Here is a 19,338-nt window from a genome sequence, read left to right as displayed (position 1 = left end):
GCTCCCCACCAAGTTCCCGGCACATAGTACATGCACGATACGCACTGGTTGCAGAAATGATGCTTGCCTTACTTAGCTGTTGTCAGAATTAGATGAGCCCATGTGTGCATGGCCTCCCTGGAGTTGCTGGCGCATAGTAGGGACTATGTGAAGCTAGTGTGAAGCTATTCTAAAATGTGAAGCTATTCTCAGTGCTGCTCTGTTTGTCCCCTGCACTTTTCTCAGCTCAGCCTGTCCCTCCCTTCTGCTCTGCTCACGTGTCTTCCTCCCCAAGTGAGGTGGTGCTGATGGGAAAGTTAGGATCCATCCATCCATCCATCTGACAAGTATTTCTTGAGCACATTCTAAGTACCAGGCACTGTGCCAGGCAGAGAGGAAACAATAAATGAGTAAAACGGGCACAGTTCCTGCCCTCTGGGAGATCACTCCTCTGCAGGAGGCTCAGACAAAGGGGCAAAGTCAGCCTTGATGGTACCTGCTGATGAAAAACACAGCAGTGACATCTGACTCAGGTTTGGGAGATCACAGTGGACATCCAAGCTGATACCCGAAGGATGAACTGGAGAGAGAGACAAGGGGAGTCCTTGCTGGTAGCCCTTCCCCACTCTGTGAGGTGGTCTGGTTCCAGGGGAATATTTTCTTCAATCCCTGGCTTCCAGGAAAACCAAAAGACACAGCTTGGTTGGGCCAAATCGGGCCACTGTTTTGGTCTACCATTACTAGACAAAGAGGTAGCCTGCACAAGTAAAGGTTCCCAGAAAACTAAAGTCCACCTTTCTACATGCCAGCACCTTGACTGCTTTTGATGAAATTATTTCATTCTTAATTTTGTCTGGATGACTGAGAATGACCACCATGAATATACATTATTTAACTGGAGTGAAATACGGTAACACTCTCAGGAGCTACTGATGTACGAGGATTGCTCGCCTCTGCAATTGAGGAAATAAAACGTATTCTCTATTTAAAGAAGTAAAATGTCCTGCCGTGTGGATGGCAAACGCGAAGTGGACAAGGTTTTACACTCAGGCTCCAGTGACAGGGAACCGATCCGGGTAAATAACTGTCAGACAAAGTAGGGGGCCAACAGGGACGCGGGGAAGAGCTTATGTAATGCTCAGCATGGGCTGTACTTGGGGGCAGTGCCTGGAGGGATGAGAGGAGTCAGGCGTGTGGGCAGGACTCGGGGGGTCTGCTCATAGAGATTTCCTCCCTCCTTGAATGCCCTCTCAATCAAAGAGATGAAACTATCTCTGAAAAATAAGTAAAAAGTAGCATTTTAAAGAATGCCACTTGGATCTGAGGGTGGTTTGATTTCTCTGTCCCTCCCCTGATTCAGCTCACCTGGCTGCCTCTACCTGCTTCTTGCCCATTTACATTTTAGTTCTGCTTCAGGATGAAAACTTTTCCTGACAGTGAAGATTATCACTATTTATTAAACATGGATTCTAGAATACACTGCTTTAACTGCAATTTAATCATGGGCTTCCTAACAGTTACTAAGTTTTGAATAGTACTGAAAAATAAATTAACTAGGTTTTTTTCCCCGGAGAATTTTTAAAGTTCAAAATGTAACCTCCTTTTCAACAAATGATGCTGAAACAACTATATATCCACATGCAAAAGAGTGAAGTTGGATCCCTACCTCACACCATATGCAAAATGAAATCTCCCTTGGTTTCCCTGGGGTTCATGAACTATTTATAGATTATTGAATTTCTACTTTCAAAAGAGAGGCCTACATTGGGTGCTGGTATCCCTGGAATAAAATGAAGATCTCTCTGGCACTGGTTACAGAAACAGAAGCATTTGGATAAATGCTTCTTTCTCTGGTCTTTTCAACCAAACGTTTTCCCCCAAAAGCACTCTCCTGTGTGCCACAGCCGCTCATAAGCCAGAAGTGGCCTGCTTTTTCTCCTGCATTTCCCCCTCAACTTCAAAAATAAAGGCAATCTTAAACCACAGAATTTGATGTGCTCCTTGTCCAATTCCAGAAGAATGACCAGACTGACTGATGACCCAGTTATGTCATCCACAGATGGAAAACATGAATTTGGGCCAGACATCTAATAGGGCCTGAATTTTTGTGTTCATGATATTCACCCTGTCACTAGAGTTTGGAACCTGAAAAGGGTGTGTTTTCATGGCTGTGGGTGTTACTGATATGAGAATTATGTTTAATTTCCTGTTCTCTAAAGAGTGTTGGGAGAATGTCAGGAGAGGAAAAGGGGCATGATTTATGGCAGACAAAGTGCCTCATGGAGTTGGGAGTTCATGTTCAATCAGGAAGATTTCACAGCTGGTAAGAGGGGCTGGTTTACCTCCAGGATGAGCTCTGAGTTTTGTTTTTCAATGTTTTTGATTTCACCTTCTGTGACTGTACTCTGTAATCTCAGTAAAGAAAAAATAAACATAATGGATCTTAGGGACATTGGAAGGATTTGCATCCCCTGCTCCTGCCTGTTCATCCCTTCCTGGAGAGACTCAAGGTGGTAAAAATCTATTATTCATGGACTGATTTTCCAGGTTATTTAGAGCATAGTTTTTTTTTGTGTGTGTGTGGTACGCGGGCCTCTCACTGTTGTGGCCTCTCCCGTTGCGGAGCACAGGTTCCGGACGCGCAGGCTCAGCGGCCATGGCTCACGGGCCCAGCTACTCTGCGGCATGTGGGATCTTCCCGGACCAGGGCACGAACCTGTGTCCACTGCATCAGCAGGCGGACTCTCAACCACTGCACCACCAGGGAAGCCCATAGAGCATAGTTTTTTCTCATTGTTTTGCTGCATGCTTTTTAGCCACTAGAGAAAACAAAAAGTTGAAATTCAGGTAGGGCTGAAGTTTACTTCTTCACAACTTCGACAAGAAGAAAGTGGGAAGGTGAAACAAACAGGAATCAACCAGGTGGACTGTTGCTGAACTCAATGGATCCATACCCAGCACTCCAGGCTGGGTTCAGGGACACAGAAGCCAGGCAAATTCTGGGGTGCTGATAAAGATGGGATGTAAAGATGGATCAGGAAATGAATTGACAGACAGTACACTGCATTTAGAAGAGGCAGAGCCCTTGGAGAGAGGAAGGAGACATCCAAGACTGAGCATGACCATGTAACAACAGAGGGTCACCTGTAGTACATCCTAGGGAAGTCAGGGTGTGCTCACAGCAGGGCTCTTGCTTGGAGCGGGATACACAGGCTTGAGGCTTGAGCTGAACTGGGTGATAACGGGGAAGGCTGAATGACAGAACCTTTCTCTATCCTTTGCTCAGGCAGCATCGTCTCGCCTCAAAAATAAATGTTGAACCAACTTTTTTTTTTAATGGAATTTATTTATTTATTTTTAAAATATTTATTTATTTACTTTGGGCTGCATTGGGTCTTCATTGCTGTGCGCAGGCTTTCTCTGGTTGTGGAGAGCAGGGGCTACTCTTCATTGCGGTGAGCAGGCTTCTCATTGCGGTGGCTTCTTTTGTTCCAGAGCATGGGCTCTAGGCACATGGGCTTCAGTAGTTGTGGCGCAAGGACTCAGTAGTTGTGTCTCGCAGGCTCCAGAGCACAGGCTCAGTAGTTGTGGCGCACGGGCTTAGTTGCTCTGTGGCACGTGGGATCTTCCCAGACCAGGGTTCCAACCCATGTTCCCTGCACTGTCAGGCAGATTCTTAACCACTGCACCACCAGGAAAGTCCCTGAACCAATTTTTTTAAAAAAATATTGGCTTGGAGGGGCACCTTCCCCTGACCCCAGGTCTCAGCTTGGACCTGAAGCTTCCCTTTAAGTCATGAAAGGCAGCTGTTGATGAGACTAGTGCAAGTGCAGCAGACGATTCACTCAAGGCTTCCATGACATTCAACACCTTTTTCGTGGCTCAAGTATGTACGAGCCCCATCCTGTGTGCCCTGAGGATGCTCATCCTCACCGAGCTTCCCGTGGTGAGAACTTGAAGGGAAAGGCTGTGTTAAAAAAAAAGGAAAAGAATACGCGGGTGCCATGAAGCTGCCCCTAAACTGCAGGAATGAGATTAGGATAAAATAAAATGAAATGAATATTGTCATTTTGAAAAATAATGAGGCATGTGTAGAGAGCTCCAAAACGTTTGTCTTCTTTATAGAAATTCCAACTCTGGGAAAATAATCAAAAGAAATAGCCTCAAATGTGAATACAGTTTTGTGGTTAATTTTTGAAGCTCTTTAAACTCTGTAAGATTGATGTACTAAGATGTCTGTGGCATCATTAGTTATAACAGTGAAAACCTTGAAGTAGCATCCATGTCCAACTGCAGCAGGATGATTAAATAAATTTTGGCGTAACGAGGATATTAAACTGCCTAATAATGATGTTTTTAATGAGATTTTTAAGGAAAATATGTTTGCTGTGTGTAAGAAAAGCAGCGAGGCTTTAATGAAAGTGTAAACACAGTGGAAAATACTGTTCTCAGATTAAGTACAGAAAAGATGTGTTAACCAGAAGGGAGGTGGTCCACACGGGACCCAGGAAAAGGAGCTCAGAGGCAGGGTTAGTCAGTGCGCTCAGCATGGCTGGAGTGGAGGGGGCAGCTCGGCAGAGAGGCAGGCCCTACGATATGGGTGGACGCTCAGATGGCAGCAGCTCAGCAGCCCCAGTAGAAGGTTATCCAGCAAATCCCTCCTGTTTGGACTCCACTCTCAACCGGACAGGCTGGACCGCAGGACTCATCCGCGTCTCCACTCCTTCCTGGGTACGCAGCTCAACTAATGACCTGGAGCTCCCTTATAGCTAGACGGGAATGTATGACTTATCTGGACGGTGGGTCGGGGCAGCCAGGACATGGACCAAATCCAGGCCTCATCCAGAACCGATCTGCACCATCCTCCGTGTCCTTGACCTCTCGGCTTTATGAGTGGCCGCTGGAGAAGGACTCCAAGATGGTAGAACCACCTGATGGAATAAACCTCAATCCCTGAGTTCCTGCTTGAAGTGTCCACGGGAGCCGCCAGGATAGAAACAACTGCAGCAGATTCTGAGCAAGAAATAAACCTTCGTTGGGCTACCCCAGAGAGATTTTGTGGTTATTTGTAATAGAGTAGTAGCAATGCTTATTCTGAGAAATAAAATTCTAACTTGACCTTCCGTGGGGAAGGTATCAGTGCAGCAGGTCTGGTTATTCAATCCTGCTTGCCTCCAGCGGAGCCTAGAACTCTCAGGCCGATGAGAACGTGGCCCTTGGAATGTTCTTTATGTCACTGACTGAGGAGGTTGGTGTGTACACTGGAAGCGGTGGGGCACACTGGACCAGCTTGGCAGGATGTTCGGCAAGCTTCATGATGTGTACCTGGTGCCTGTGCTGGGATTCTGAGTTTTGTGATCACGGCTGTACATGTTGCAGGAGTGTGTCTACCTGACCAGCCCTCCAGAGAGCCTCAGACTCCATCTCCTGCACGTGGCCCTGTAGTGAGGCAGGACTTGCAAGCCTGCACCTGACCTCTCTGGACTTCTCCTGATGCATCTCATTTGCCTGTGGCTTTTACTCTAAACCCTTTGCTCTAATAAACCTTAGCTGTGACTATGACCTGCTGTTGAGTCCCATGAGTACTCCTGGTGAGTCAGTGAACTTGAAGGTGGTCATGGGGCTCCCCAGATACCTCCCTCATAAGATCTTCCTCCAGGAAAACAGAGCGCAAGTTATTGGGAATAAGTATGCTTTCTATCTGTTAGTACCATCTGCTGGCATTCTAGCATATACATCAAACTCTTGTGAATTTGGTTGATGTGAGTCCATTCATCAGATTCTGACTGATAACAATGGCACTCTTAGGAATCTTGGGAAGATTGTCTGGAATCCTGTGACCACTCAATGGATGATGCTCCTTCAGGTGCCAACCTGGATGACATTTCTTCAGTGTCTCTCCTACATGCCACTTAACATGTGATAAGATGAAGCAAGTTCACAGATTTAGGACAAGCCGTGAGTGAAGCAGAAATAAAGGCTGTGGAGAGAGATCCCATTTGGCAGCAGTGGGGGGGGGTGGGGTCCCGGAAGGACTCCTGAATGAAGTGGCATTTGCGACAGACCCGGAGGGAGGAACATCATTTCAAATGCGAAGAGTGACGGGGAGTGTGTGCATCTGAGTCCGAGTCTGCGGGAGGAAAGACTCCAGCAGGGGAAGCGCAGGGCACCTTCAGGGGCTGGGAGTCTAAAGGGTGCTAGCTCAGCTCTGTGCAATATCCGAGACAGCAGGTGGTCACGGGGGCATGGTGTTTCGGGAGCACTGCTGGGGGACCATTGAAGGGCTGGCCTCTGGTGAGCATCTGTTTACCTGACAGTCAGCCTAGGCTAAGTGGTCCTTCTTCCTGGGCTTAGGGCCCAGGATTAAAACTCACTCCTGGGCATATACCCAGACAAAACTCGAATTCAAAAAGATACATGCACTCCTGTGTTCATGCAGCACTATTTACAATAGACAAGACATGAAAGTAACCCAATGGACATTTGTCTATCGACAGATGAATGGATAAGAAGATGTGGTACATACATACAATGAAATATTACTCAGCCATTAAAAAGAATGAAATAATGCCATTTGCAGCAACATGGTTGGACTTGGAGACCATCATACTAAGCGAAGGAAGTCAGACAGAGAAAGACAAATACCATATGATATCATTTATATGTGGAATCTAAAATACAACACAAATGAACATATCTATGAAACAGAAACAGACTCACAGACATAGAGGACAGACTTGTGCTTGTCAAGGGGGAGGGGGTTGGGGGAGGGATGGAGTGGGAGTTTGGGATTAGCAGATACAAGCTATTATATATAGGATGGATAAACAACAAGGTCCTACTGTATAGCACAGGTAACTATATTCAATATCCTGTGATAAACCATGATGGAAAAGAACATGAAAAAGAATGTATATATACGTACAACCGAATCACTTTGCTGTACACTAGAAACTAACAGAACATTGTAAATCAACTACACTTCAATAAAATACAGTTTAAAAAAAATTATTGGGCTTCCCTGGTGGCGCAGTGGTTGAGAGTTCGCCTGCCGATGCAGGGGACGCGGGTTTGTGCCCCGGTCCGGGAAGATCCTACGTGCCGCGGAGCGGCTGGGCCCGTGAGCCATGGCCGCTGAGCCTGTGCATCCGGAGCTTGTGCTCCGAAACGGGAGCGACCACAACAGTGAGAGGCCGGCGTACCACAAAAAAAAAAAAAAAAAAAAAAAAAAAAAAAAATTATTAAGGGAAAAAAATGAAAAAAAAATCAACTCACCCACAAAAAAAAACATTAACCTCTAATGCAAAATTGGGTAAAGGGCATAAAGAGATAATTATCCTAAAGAAGAACCCGAAAGGCCAATACGTGTAAAAAAGAATACTCAGTCTCTCTGGTAATTAAAGAAAGATCAATTAAAACGCAGTTTAAAATAAAAACTCATGCTGCTGAATCTCTCATAAAAGTCATCAAAAACATCATTTTGTAAATCCATATATCACATCAGTTTGAATGTTGTCATTTTTTATTAACTGTCAAACAAGCACCCACATGATCTGGGCCTGCCTGTCCCACAAGTGCATCTCAGGCCACGAGCCCCCAGGCTCACTCTGCTCCACTTACCCTGAACCCCCTCCTTCTCTCCAACAGGCCAAGTGCACTGTTGCCTCAGGGCCTTTGCACGGGCTGTTCCTTCTGCCTGCAATGCTTTTTCTCTTCCCTGCCCCAATTTTCCCATGGCTGTCTCTCTCTAGTTGTTCAGACTTCAACTCACAGTCACCTCTTGTAAGGAGCCTTCCCAGACCCCCCGAGGTAATGTAATGCATCCTCTCTCACCATGTCATCCCACAATTTCATACACAGCAGAGAAGAGATCTCGGCTCCTTAGGACACGTCTGCTTCCTTCCAACTTCTTGTGCTTATCTTCACCCTCTGGTGAAACCTCTCTGCCAACAAGCAGCTTCAAATGAACCAAAAACGTGTGGCCTTTCTGCATGGATTTCAATTTCATCACCGGACACACCTTCCCTACCTGAAACAGCCACAAGTGAAGCAACTCGGAGACAACCATCATCTGATAAAATGAGCCACCATATTTTCTTCAGAAAATACACTTACTGACAACACATTACACAGATAGACTGAAGCAACGCTCAGTAACACATTTAGAGAAGCACCCAACGCTGGGTTGGGTGTGAAAACTTCAGAGGCATAAATAATACTGTTTTCTTCCAGATACAGAGAGAAATCTCTAACTGCAGTTTCTCCCTCCATCTTTGGACAGTGTCTGGGAGAGACGTGCCCATGAGCAGAGGAGGGACACTTTGGGAAGCTGGGAAAGAGCCCTGAAATCTACCTGGACCGCCCATGTCACCCACCTGCAAATCCACCTGGAGTCACAGTCGGCTTAGCCTTGAGAAGGAGTGCGGGGGCCATCACTGTGGGGTCTGACTGTTGCCAGGTCCCTGGCAGAGACAGCATCGGGTATTTTGTGCCCTTCCTTCATGAATAAAAATATTTTGCATGCCAAACAAATCCCATTGGCCAAACCTGGACCCCCGGCTGTTTTTGCACAGCCCATGACTTAAGAAGGGTTTTTACATTTTTCATTGGTTGAAAAGATTCGAAAGAATCATAATGTATCATGACGTGTGAAAATTATCTGAAATTCAAAGTTCAGTTTCTATACATAAAGTTGGACTGAAACAGCCACGCTCATCCACTTGCCATCATCGGTGGCTGCCTCAGGCCACCACAACAGAGCTGATGACAACTGTTACAGAGACTGTCCGGGCGGCAAAGCCTAAAATATCTACTATCTGGCCCTCCCCAGAAACCGCCTACCAGCTCTGCTCTCAAGTCCTGAATGTTCCCACATGAGCCTGACCTCGCGAGGACCTGGCCAGGAGAATTTGTTTTCCCCTCCACGTGAGTGTTTCCACACTTCCTTTGCCCTGAGACACAGTTACAGTGGCCGAGGCCATGAAAAGAGGAAAAACCACTTACATAGGATCCGTAATCCACAGCCAGGGTCTGCAGGGCCCAGGGGAGCCCGAGGCCAATGAGGATGTCAAAAACATTGCTCCCGATGGAGTTGGACACGGCCATGTCCCCCATGCCTGCGAGGACAAGAGATTACCTGAGTCAGGAACGTGGTCCCTGGGGGTGCCCCGGCCCCCAAGGACTCTCTTGAGCCCCTGGTCTGACAGCCAGAGACCCAGGTGACCGGGTCTCTCCCAGGCCATCCATCACTGTAGGATGATACGGATTGTAAGATAGTCTATTGAGTACGCATTTACTATTTTTGTGTGTATTCTTTCAATAGAACAGAATGAAATATACATTCTATTGAACTGCTGAGCTTTACTTCAGATATGATCATCGGTTAAATGTAATTTGAAAGCCAACTATGGTTCCAAAAATTCTGAAGCATCCTATAGAAAGAAATAAACAGCAGTCTATAAAGGGTTCCTGAGTTCACTGACCCACGGTTCACTGAACCCATGGTTCAGTGCCATCACCCATCTGCTCTACGCTGTATCCAATTCTTCTAAATAACTGAAGAACATTAAGGAAAATAATGTAACCAGCAGAATTTCACAAGGACCAGTGGAGGGCACTGTGCTAAGGCTGGGAGCCACAGGTTGTGTTTGCTGAAAACCAATCTCCCCCCGCACAAATCAGGCACATAAGTTAGAGTGGGGGCTGGGAGGTGCACGGCCATCCAGGGGGCATCCACCTAGGGCGGGGCAGGTAAACTGTGATCTTGGTTTTGAGGGAGGAAGGGTCTGTCATACACTGAAGAGTGACCTCTGGCAGCTGGCACTTTGAGGGGTTCTGCAGTGGGTAAACCTTAGGATATGGGGTCTGTCCTCTTGAAGCCTCAGTTTCCTCATCCATAAAATGCATATATGATTGTCCCTAACTCAGAGTTGCTAAGTAAGATCATGTGCTTAAATTGCTCTGTTCATTTGTGGCACTCAGCTAAAGGTTAGCCATCATTGTCTTTATTACTATTTTTAATAACAGAAGTAATACAACCTCCAGAGAGGATGTGGGTGCGACCTAGGAAGCGTCTCTGCCTTCCTCGAGGGTGGACCTGCTGGCTTGTTTCCTTGTTATTCTGATGCCAGGAAGTCTTTTGACCGGGCGTGGCACTGAAGTGGCCCAGTGCTCTTTTCCAGCTGGGATTTGGTGCCCCGGTAATTGCCCTGTGACCTCCCCCCACCCCCCAAGTAGGAAGTCCTGCCTTCCTTTCCCAGTCCCGCCCCATTAGGGGTCCCACCTTGTCTGGCCACAATGAGGCTGGCCATGCAGTCGGGCACACTGGTTCCAGCTGCCAGGAAGGTGATCCCCATGATGACGTCAGGAATCCCCAGCGTGTACCCGATGATCGTCACCTGGGAGAGGCGGGAAGAGGAGAGCTGAGGGCACCAGCCCCACCTGCCCGCAGACCCTCCCAGCAAAAAGCTGAAAAGTCTGCAATCTGGGCGGTCTCTCTGGGGGCCACATCTGCTCTCTGTATCAGGACAGAGGGCGAGGAACATCTCAGGACGCAGACGGGGCTGCTGGCAGGGGACCGGGGTGCAGTTACGGAGCCCATGCTCTCCAGCCAAAGACTGGCCTCTCTTGTTCCTTTGGGTGAGGCGGGCGGCCTGAGAGAGGAGAAGCAGGGTTTCTGGGAAAAGGCAATATAGGGACAGTATCTGAACTCAGGATGTTCCTGGGAAACCCAGAACGGATGGCTGCCATGCTGTGCTGGGAATGCAAGCGTCCACGTCCCATGCTGGCTGCATAATGAGACTTTACAGGAGCTGGGAAGGGGCTGACTTACACCATCCAGCATAGTAGGAAAAGCCATAAGCAGCTGATTCCTTTCCTCTCTTGCTGGAAGCCTGGGGACATCATCTCTGCCCACGTCATCCTCTGCCCCTCAGTGGCCTAAGTTTATCTAGTACTCAGGCACTTTTGTTAGTGCTGGGTGATGTTCGTGGGCTTTAACTTATTAATTCTCACCACAACCCCAGGAAGTAGGTGCTTATCTCCATTCTTCACACGAGGACATGGAGGCATTGCCCAAGGCCCACGTACTAGGCAGTGGCCCGGGGTGGGGGGACATTCCCACCCGGGCATTCAGGCTGTGCCCGTGGGCACTGGTAGCACCTCTATTTACACAGAAGGGGTTTAGCTGGAGGAAGAACAGCTGACGAGGAGGCAGTGCTTCCATCCCATTAAATGAGCCCATTCTGGCCCCCAGTTTCCAGATGGGCAAACTGGGAGGAAAGCAGTGGGTGAGATGGCATGAGGAGGGGCAAGTGGCAAAAGGGAGTAAGTGGAAAGAGACCCATCCCGGGTCTGCTGGCTTCAGGAGAGGATTACTTGCAGGAGGTGAACCGACGAGGTCATTGTGGGATGCCACGTGCCTTCCCTCACTTTCTGTAAAATTACAGGAAATGCAAATGGGCTGTGGTAAGTAGCCCATTCCTTCCGGCTCCTCTGGGACCCCTGCACTGGAGCCTGGCCTCACTCCCTCCCCGTCCAAAGGTTTGGGGGATGTTAGTTAAATCCGTAGGGATGCCTGGCTTAGTCCCTTTCAAACAGGGAATGCACGTCATTTCCATCCAGTGCTGAACTGAATTTGGGGTGGCCTCAGGTTCTCTGCCTTCCCCTCTCCAGGGAGGAAAGTGAGAGCAGAAACACAGCGTTTCTCCTGGCTGTTCTGGAGCCTTTTGTGAAATGGAGCTGCAAACGTCCTGGCTAACCCTTGTTTTTCCTTTCTCACCCTCAGCGGGGTCTCTGCAGGAATTGGTTTGGCTCCATGGGGCTTGGCCTGGGAAGCAGCCGCTGCCCCCCCATGCCCCCCGCTGTTACTGTGGTTACCATGGTTACAGCTGAGGCTGGCGTTCGGGGGAAGTGATTCTCTGGGTGGCTGGACCAGGTCTCAGGGGCTTCTCCTGGTTTCCCGCTTACTTCTGGCCATTTCTCAGGGCTTCTCAGAACCTCCCCCAGAGTGGAAGGAGGCAAACAGAAGAAGGGTGAACCTCAGATCCATCGGCTACTTTGCGTGTTAGTGGACTTCAGAGAAAACTATTGGGCCACCTGGAGTTCAGGGACACCAGTGCTACTCCCCAAACCTGGCACCCAATGAATGTGTCAAATAAAAATGTTGATGAACACAGATGAAGGAGAAACCCCTGACTATAAGACTTGGGTTGAAAAAAATTATGTTTGTCTGTGATGTTGAAGGCACAGGATAACTACGAGTTAATTGTGTCAGGTTTACACATTTGTTATTACCTCTAAAATAATCTTTTCAGAACCTTTTTTTAGCTCTTGAGTTTAGTTCTCCAGAATTTATACTGCATCTCTACCTGATGCTCAAGCATGATTATACGCACATAATTTTGTCATGGCTTTTAATTTCTGCCCAACTCCAGTTCTAATGAATTAGGTTCACTTCTCAGTTAGAAACCAGAGTCATAGATGGGAAGTGCACTCTGGGTGGCTGGGTTTCCTGGAATGGCTTTGGGGCAGAGGCTCTTTTGAGCAATGGTCCCTCAATCCATGCCAATCCTTGAATCATTGTTTCAGCTGCAGAAGGGATCCTTGAGCATTCACCTGGTCCAATGACTTCATTTTCTGGTTGAAGAAACTGAGCTGAGATGAGGAGTGACTATGATAGATGGGATTGTCAGCCCCCCCATACCTCCCACCCTTCCTCCACGCTGGCTGCCTGTGACCCTGCTGGTCTTTCCACTACAGCGGGTAGAGTATATTTTCCCCACTCCATGGATGTCGGGCTTGGCTGATGGAGTGTGGGTGGAAGTCTCAAGCCAAGGGCGTGGGAGGCACCTGTGTTTGCCCTTGCCCTCCTGCATTCCAATGATCCACTGTGAGAAGACATTCCCCAGGTAGCCACGGGTCCAAAGAAAATGAGCACACACACAGAGTAGACATGAACCCCACCTGCTGCCTGAATCAAAGGTAACCACGCTGGAGCTGGAAGCAGACTGCTTAGCCAGTGCCCGCTAAGATCAGTTACTCTATGGTCTACCTGTTGACACATGAGCAGGAGCATAAAGTCTTGTGATTCTAAACCACGGAATTTAGGGCTGGTTGTTACACAGTGTGTTGGAGCAATAGCTGACTGATACGGTTACTGGGCTGAAATCCCTGCTCCTACTCCCCACCTCTGGTTGAGAGTATTTCTCTCTGAAGAGATCTGGCACTGCACAGGGTCCTGGACTCACCATCCACACCATCATGTAGGAAAAGGCTGCGATCCACAGCGTGGAGGAAGCAAAGGTCACCATAAACCACTTCTCCCAGCGGGGCTTGTTGCAGTTGGGGACAGTGAAGTACAAGACAAAGCTCAGGGGCCAGGTGAACGCCCATTTCACTGTTTCCAGTTTGCCAGCTGGGAAAACAACAAAGGCAGAAAGAAAAAAAAAAATCAGTGAGCTACATTTCTCTGCTCCGCCCTCTGCACGGCTGTCCCCGGACATTTACATCCTAACGGAAGGCCTGTGAAATAAGCCTGACCATGTCGCTCTTTTCGGGTAGACTCAAATGGCTTTCCACCAGCAACAAAACCAAGCAGAATAAAAAGTTATCCACTGCCACCTGCTAGTCAGGCAACTGGAGCCAGGTGGAAAAGGATGAGGAGGATTCTCAGGATACAAACGGGGTGGGGGGAGAGCGAGGGGTCGGGGTGGAGATGGGGGAGGGGAGGTAGAGACTGCCAGCTGCCTCTGGGTCCTTCTCCCCATGGACAGGCAGCTACATCTTCCCAGATTCTAAGGTGTCAGCGGACACAGCGCCACCTAGTGGAATTGATCAACATCCTCTGTCAACTTGCTGAAATCTTGAAAGACCATCTGAAAGCTCTCAAGGTTGTCAAAACACCGCTTGAGTGTCTGCATCCCAAGCTGCTATGGATTTGCAAATCCATAATTGCTACCTGGCTCTAACTACTTACTGCCATGGACAAGATGATGGATCTGTCAGTGATGACCTGATCCTACCATCCCTGAGTGCTGCCTGAGTGCTGAGTATCAGAGACACCCATAAGTGCTTATTTTGGTGACAACATTACCACGAGTTCTTATAGCCTCAGATTTGAAAAACACAGTAGTTCTCCTTTGGCCATTATTACCATCCTGCTTAAGTGCTAACTCACCTCTAAAAAGAAATATCAAGATCTCCATCTTCCAGAAAGTTCTCTTGTGTGCATCCTTCTGGTCAACATCCCACCCCCTACCACCATAGATTAGTTTTTCCTGTTCTCCAGCTTCAAATAAATGAAATAATATAGTATTTTTTTGTGTGTCTACCTTCTTTTATTCAACATAATGTTTTCTGAGTTTCATTCATGTGTCAGTAATTCATTCCTAATTGCTCTGTAGTGTCCCATCCTGTGAATACACCAGGATTTGTTTATCCATTCTTCTGTGGATGGGATCCGGATTGTTGTCAGTTTTCAGGTATTACAACGAAAGAGGCCGGGAGCTTTCTTGTAGGAGTCTTTTTGTGGGCGTGTTTCCATTTCTCTAGGGCAAAGAGCCAGGAGTCGAATTGCTGAGTCATAAGGTGGGTGTTTATTTAACTTTGTAAGAATCTACTAAACTGATTTCTAGAATGATTATTCCATTTTATACTTCCTCCAGAGTTAAGGAGGTATTTTTAAAATTACATTTTGAATAGTATGAATAAAATTTATTTTATAATTTTACAATTTATAATTTTATGCTAGCATCCAGCACTTATTCATACACCTCTTACCAGTCTCCAAACAGTTTCCTAAAACTATTTAAGAGGAAAATTGCAGAGTAAAGTTACACAACGCCACTTTTGGCCCCTGGTCTCCCTAGATGGCAGGTTGGTCTCTAGGGGGAGATGGGGGCTTTCTCATCAGACAGCGCTGGGTCCAGTCCCCGTTCTGCCAGAGTCGAGTGCCTCAGTTACTTAAATTCCCTAAGCCTCAGTTTCCTCATCTGTAAAATGTGGACACAGAAACACTGAGCTTGAGGGTTGCTGGCAGAATTAAATGAACTATTAGGATAGGGGTTGGGGCAACATAAGTTTGCATGTTACTGGACTCAAAACCCTCAGAATCTTTCCTGACTCTCCATTCTTTCATTCCCCACCTCAACCCTGGCCACCTGTCCAGGGAACTCGATCTATCTGCATCCTCCTATCCCCATGGCCTCTCCCTGGACCAGGTCCTCCATCTATGACCTGCCTGAAGACCTGGCTTCCTAAGGGGGCTCCCAGCTCCCTCAACTGCCCCAGCTCCATCTGCGTGCCACTGACAGCCAGAGTCTCAGAAAGCAAACTATTCTAGAACCTTCCACTGACTTCCAGTGCCTTCAGAGTAAAACCACATCTTCCCAAAAGGCAAATCATTGACTGGTTTGGCTCCTGTCTGCCACTCCCACTACTTACATACTCCCCTGGCTCCAAACCTCCTTCTGCCTGAGGGACTTTGCATCTGTGGTTCCCTCTGGATAAAGCTTGTGGCTGTGTCTGTCCTGTTGAGCAGGTGACCTCCCAACACAAATGTCACCAGACCCCTCAGATCACCCAGTCTGAGATCCCCTCCCACCCCACTCCTTGCTTTCCCATCACCTGCATTTATTTGCTTCATAGCAAATGTTTTCTATTTGAAATTAGTAAGTTTATTTGTTTCCTCACTATTTTCAGTTGCCCCCAAACTAGAATATAAACTCTATAAGAACGAATGTTTTCTCTAGCTTGCTCGCCACTCTGTTTTGATGCCACGAACAGTGCAGGGCACACATCACATGCTCCATACATATTAGTATCAACAGTAATGACATAACTATGAACAATCTAATCAGACGGACCAAAGGTAACTGTTTTTGAGAATCTAAGGGCATCCCAGTTACAGGTGCACAATAAAGCAAAGAGAACACATTTGTAAGAAAGGAGGAGTCTCTCTCCATTAGGTGCTATGCATCTGGTTAGATTTAAGGTTTGGAGGTGGTGAGTGAACAATGAGAACACTGGCTGTGTCTGGCTGGATTACAAAGCAACAAGGCTGTCTGGGAGCTTTCTGTGAGGGGCTTTCAAACGCTGCACCATCCAGAACACTGCCAGATCCTTGGATCCCAAATGCCTCCTGGAATTCCGCACATTCCTGAACCCTGCACTGTGGTGATAAGGGATGGATCCACCTGGGGCCCTCAGCATCCCCTCACTGACCTCCCAGTCCTCCTGATGCCCTCCCAGGGGGAGGGAGAGACAGATAGACAGAGAGAGAGAGAGAGAGAGAGAGAGAGAGAGACTTGGTTCATTTAAAATACACACCCAATCAAAGTAACAAAGAAACACAAGAATGGGGAGAGAAATTACTTCAATCTGGCTCTGTCATTCTTCAGAAAATAAAAAAGAGAAGAAAATGAGGTCAGAACTATGACTGCGAGAGCTTAGCAAATGATATTGGTGAGGGCAAGTTGCAAGCAGTGTAAGTTCACACCAGTGAGTTCTGAGTTTTTTTCTCTCAGCTGCTTTAAAAATTCTGACTTGGGGCTTCCCTGGTGGGGCAGTGGTTGAGAGTCTGCCTGCGGATGCAGGGGACACGGGTTCGTGCCCCAGTCTGGGAAGATCCCACATGCCACAGGGCGGCTGGGCCCGTGAGCCATGGCCACTGAGCCTGCGCGTCCGGAGCCTGTGCTCTGCAATGGGAGAGGCCACAACAGTGAGAGGCCCATGTACCGCAAAAAAAAAGAAAAAATTCTGACTTGACACTGGAAGGGCATTATATCTAGAAAACAGTTTCACTGTTATTAAAAATGATATGCTTTCTTTAACTTACAGCTCCACTCTGACAACAACAAAGCAGAAATTCAGAGTATCATCTGCAACGAACCTTTAAATGTAACATAACAAATGTAACTCCTCAAACAAACCAAGTGATGCAGAAATGTGCTTTTTAAGTGATTTTGAGCAGTAGTTGCATTCAGATAAGGATCGTCCATATTTTAGCCAGTCTAAATTTCCATTTCTGAACAAAGGGGTAAAAATTGTATCCCTTCTTCTTTCAGCCAGTGTTTCTGGACATTTTCCCATCTTTTGTTCCACTGTCATGTGTTCTAAACACAGCCTTCCCCGGCTCGTGGTGGGTAGGTCTATTCATTAATTTAACCAATATTTATTGAATGCCCACTACACCACTCTGTGCTGGCACTGCTCCAGGTGCTGAGGACATAGCAGCAAATTAACAAAACAACACTCCCTGCACCTGAACCTGATGTTGCAGCGATTATGTGATGTTTTCAAAATCAGCCAGAAAGCCAGGGGATGAAGCAAGGGTGTGAGCTTAGGACTCTGAGCACAGAGCACCCCTTTGAGCATCACCCTTCCTAAAAAGCAGAGAACTTGTTCCCAAGTTATAGTCCTTTAAAAATTTATTTTAAAACTTTTATCTATTTTTTTATTTTTTATTTTTTTATTTTTTGCAGTACACGGGCCTCTCACTGTTGCGGCCTGTCCCGTTGCAGAGCACAGGCTCCGGACGCGCAGGCCCAGCGGCCATGGCTCACGGGTCTAGCCGCTCTGCAGCATGTGGGATCTTCCCAGACCGGGGCACGAACCCGTGTCCCCTGCATCGGCAGGCGGACTCTCAACCATTACGCCACCAGGGAAGCCCTAATTTTTATTTTTATTGAGTTATAATTAACATACAATATGACATTAGTTGCAGGTGCACAACATAGTGATTCAGTATTTTTACGTATCATGAAATGGTCACTGTGCTTTGAGACCAGCTGAGACCATACTGAGTTATAGTCCTCATCAGCTTTTTAGGAAGCTTAATACTGTTAGATGGAGGAAAAGTCATCGCTCAGTATTGCAGACCTAGAACTAAGTATATACATTTGTTCTAATTATATAGGCAATAAAAATGCACATTGTGTTAAAATGGAAAATATAGAGAAAACAAAAAATAATGCCACCTAGGCTAAACATACTAATATTTTGGTGTATTTTGTTTCAGTTTGTGCTCCAGGGAAGTGTATTTACCTCCATACACATGTAACTGTTTCTCTTTCTGTCAGTCAGTAGTAAGAAGGCTTTCTTCTTATAAGAGATAAGAATATAAGTACAATTTATATGTATGTAGACATATAGCTACATATACTATGCATAGGTATATATAATAAATACATGTATGCAACCTATATGTATATTATATGCACATAAACATGTGTTGATATAGGTGTATATATTATATAACATACAATATGTTAAATATGTGTAAATATCCCTGTATTAATATACACTATATTAAATGTATACAGTATATAGAAACCATGTTACATGCACACATTAAATCAATCATACATGTGCATAGTACATATATGCACGAACACACATATACACGCACGTCCTATATATTTGTCGTTTACATACTCCCACACAGTTACTTACTTGTTAATTATACACACTCTAGTCAAGCCCTGGTGGCAGAAACACAGGGAACCCAGGCCCCTGCAGGACTCCCGTGGGAGGGAAACACATCCCCACCCAGTGGAGGGGCCTGTTTCAGGCCAAAGTAACTTGGCCTGAGAGGAGCCTCAAGGGCCCTCTGCTGGCCTGAGGGCCTCCACCCACTCCCCACTGGGACGAAGCGGCCCTGCCCAGGGGAAGGCCTGGCCGCACACTCAGCCCCCAGCCTCGAATGGAGGTTCCGGGCCCGGGAACAGGGTTTCTCAGCAGCTGGTGGAGGACAGGGTGCCACACTCGGACAAGCCCATCCTCCACTTCAGAGACAGAACCAGGCCCTGACCTAGGCTCCCCGGCGACACAGAGGAACCGTGAAGCTGGCTGGTGGGACCCTGGGCCTCTAGCCCCCGCCACCCGCGGCGGCCCTTGGACCAGCAGCAATGGCACCACCTGAGGGCCTGTTAGACACGCAGAAACTGAGACCCCCGGATCAGAGCCCACCCTTTGTCAAGGGTGCCCAGGTGAGAAGGGCTGGTGTGGGGGGCTCAGGATCCCACTCCCGGTCTCAGCACCTCGGGGCTTTGGGGTGAAGCCGAGACCCCGGGGTGGCAGGACCACGCAGAGAATCCCTTCCCCTTGAAGGCCTGTGCTTCCAAAGGACGGAGGGTGCCTGAGGTGGGTGCCTGAGCCCACACCTGCAGCCATGTCTCCCAACACGTGAGAAGGCCCTGGGGCCTCCACATCTGCATCCTAACCCCAGGGGCAAGGGTGGGGAGCAGGAGTTCAAGATACCCCGAAACCTCACCGTTAGGTCTGGGATGTACCTCGTCCAGGTGAGAAATAGGGAACACGTGACCCAAAGGGGGCCCTTCTGTCCCACTGAGTGATGAGGGT

The 19,338-nt window shown here is 47.5% G+C and overlaps 1 protein-coding gene across 2 annotated transcripts in view; it reads right to left on the bottom strand.

The window, feature by feature from the left end:
• SLC24A3 (solute carrier family 24 member 3) overlaps positions 1-19,338 on the bottom strand; it is a 467,486-nt gene that overhangs the window by 13,886 nt on the left and 434,262 nt on the right. For both annotated transcript variants that reach the window (XM_059038845.2, XM_067012544.1), the window contains exons 13-15: positions 13,227-13,393; positions 10,262-10,376; positions 8,983-9,095 (exon numbers count right to left, since the gene is read on the bottom strand). In XM_059038845.2, the coding sequence (XP_058894828.1) occupies positions 8,983-9,095; positions 10,262-10,376; positions 13,227-13,393 (395 nt within the window). The remainder of the gene's footprint in view (positions 1-8,982; positions 9,096-10,261; positions 10,377-13,226; positions 13,394-19,338) is intronic.

Source organism: Kogia breviceps, chromosome 14 (genome assembly GCF_026419965.1).
Source record: "Kogia breviceps isolate mKogBre1 chromosome 14, mKogBre1 haplotype 1, whole genome shotgun sequence".
NCBI classification, from domain to species: Eukaryota; Metazoa; Chordata; class Mammalia; order Artiodactyla; family Physeteridae; genus Kogia; species Kogia breviceps.
This window is presented reverse-complemented; position numbering and strand designations above follow the sequence as displayed.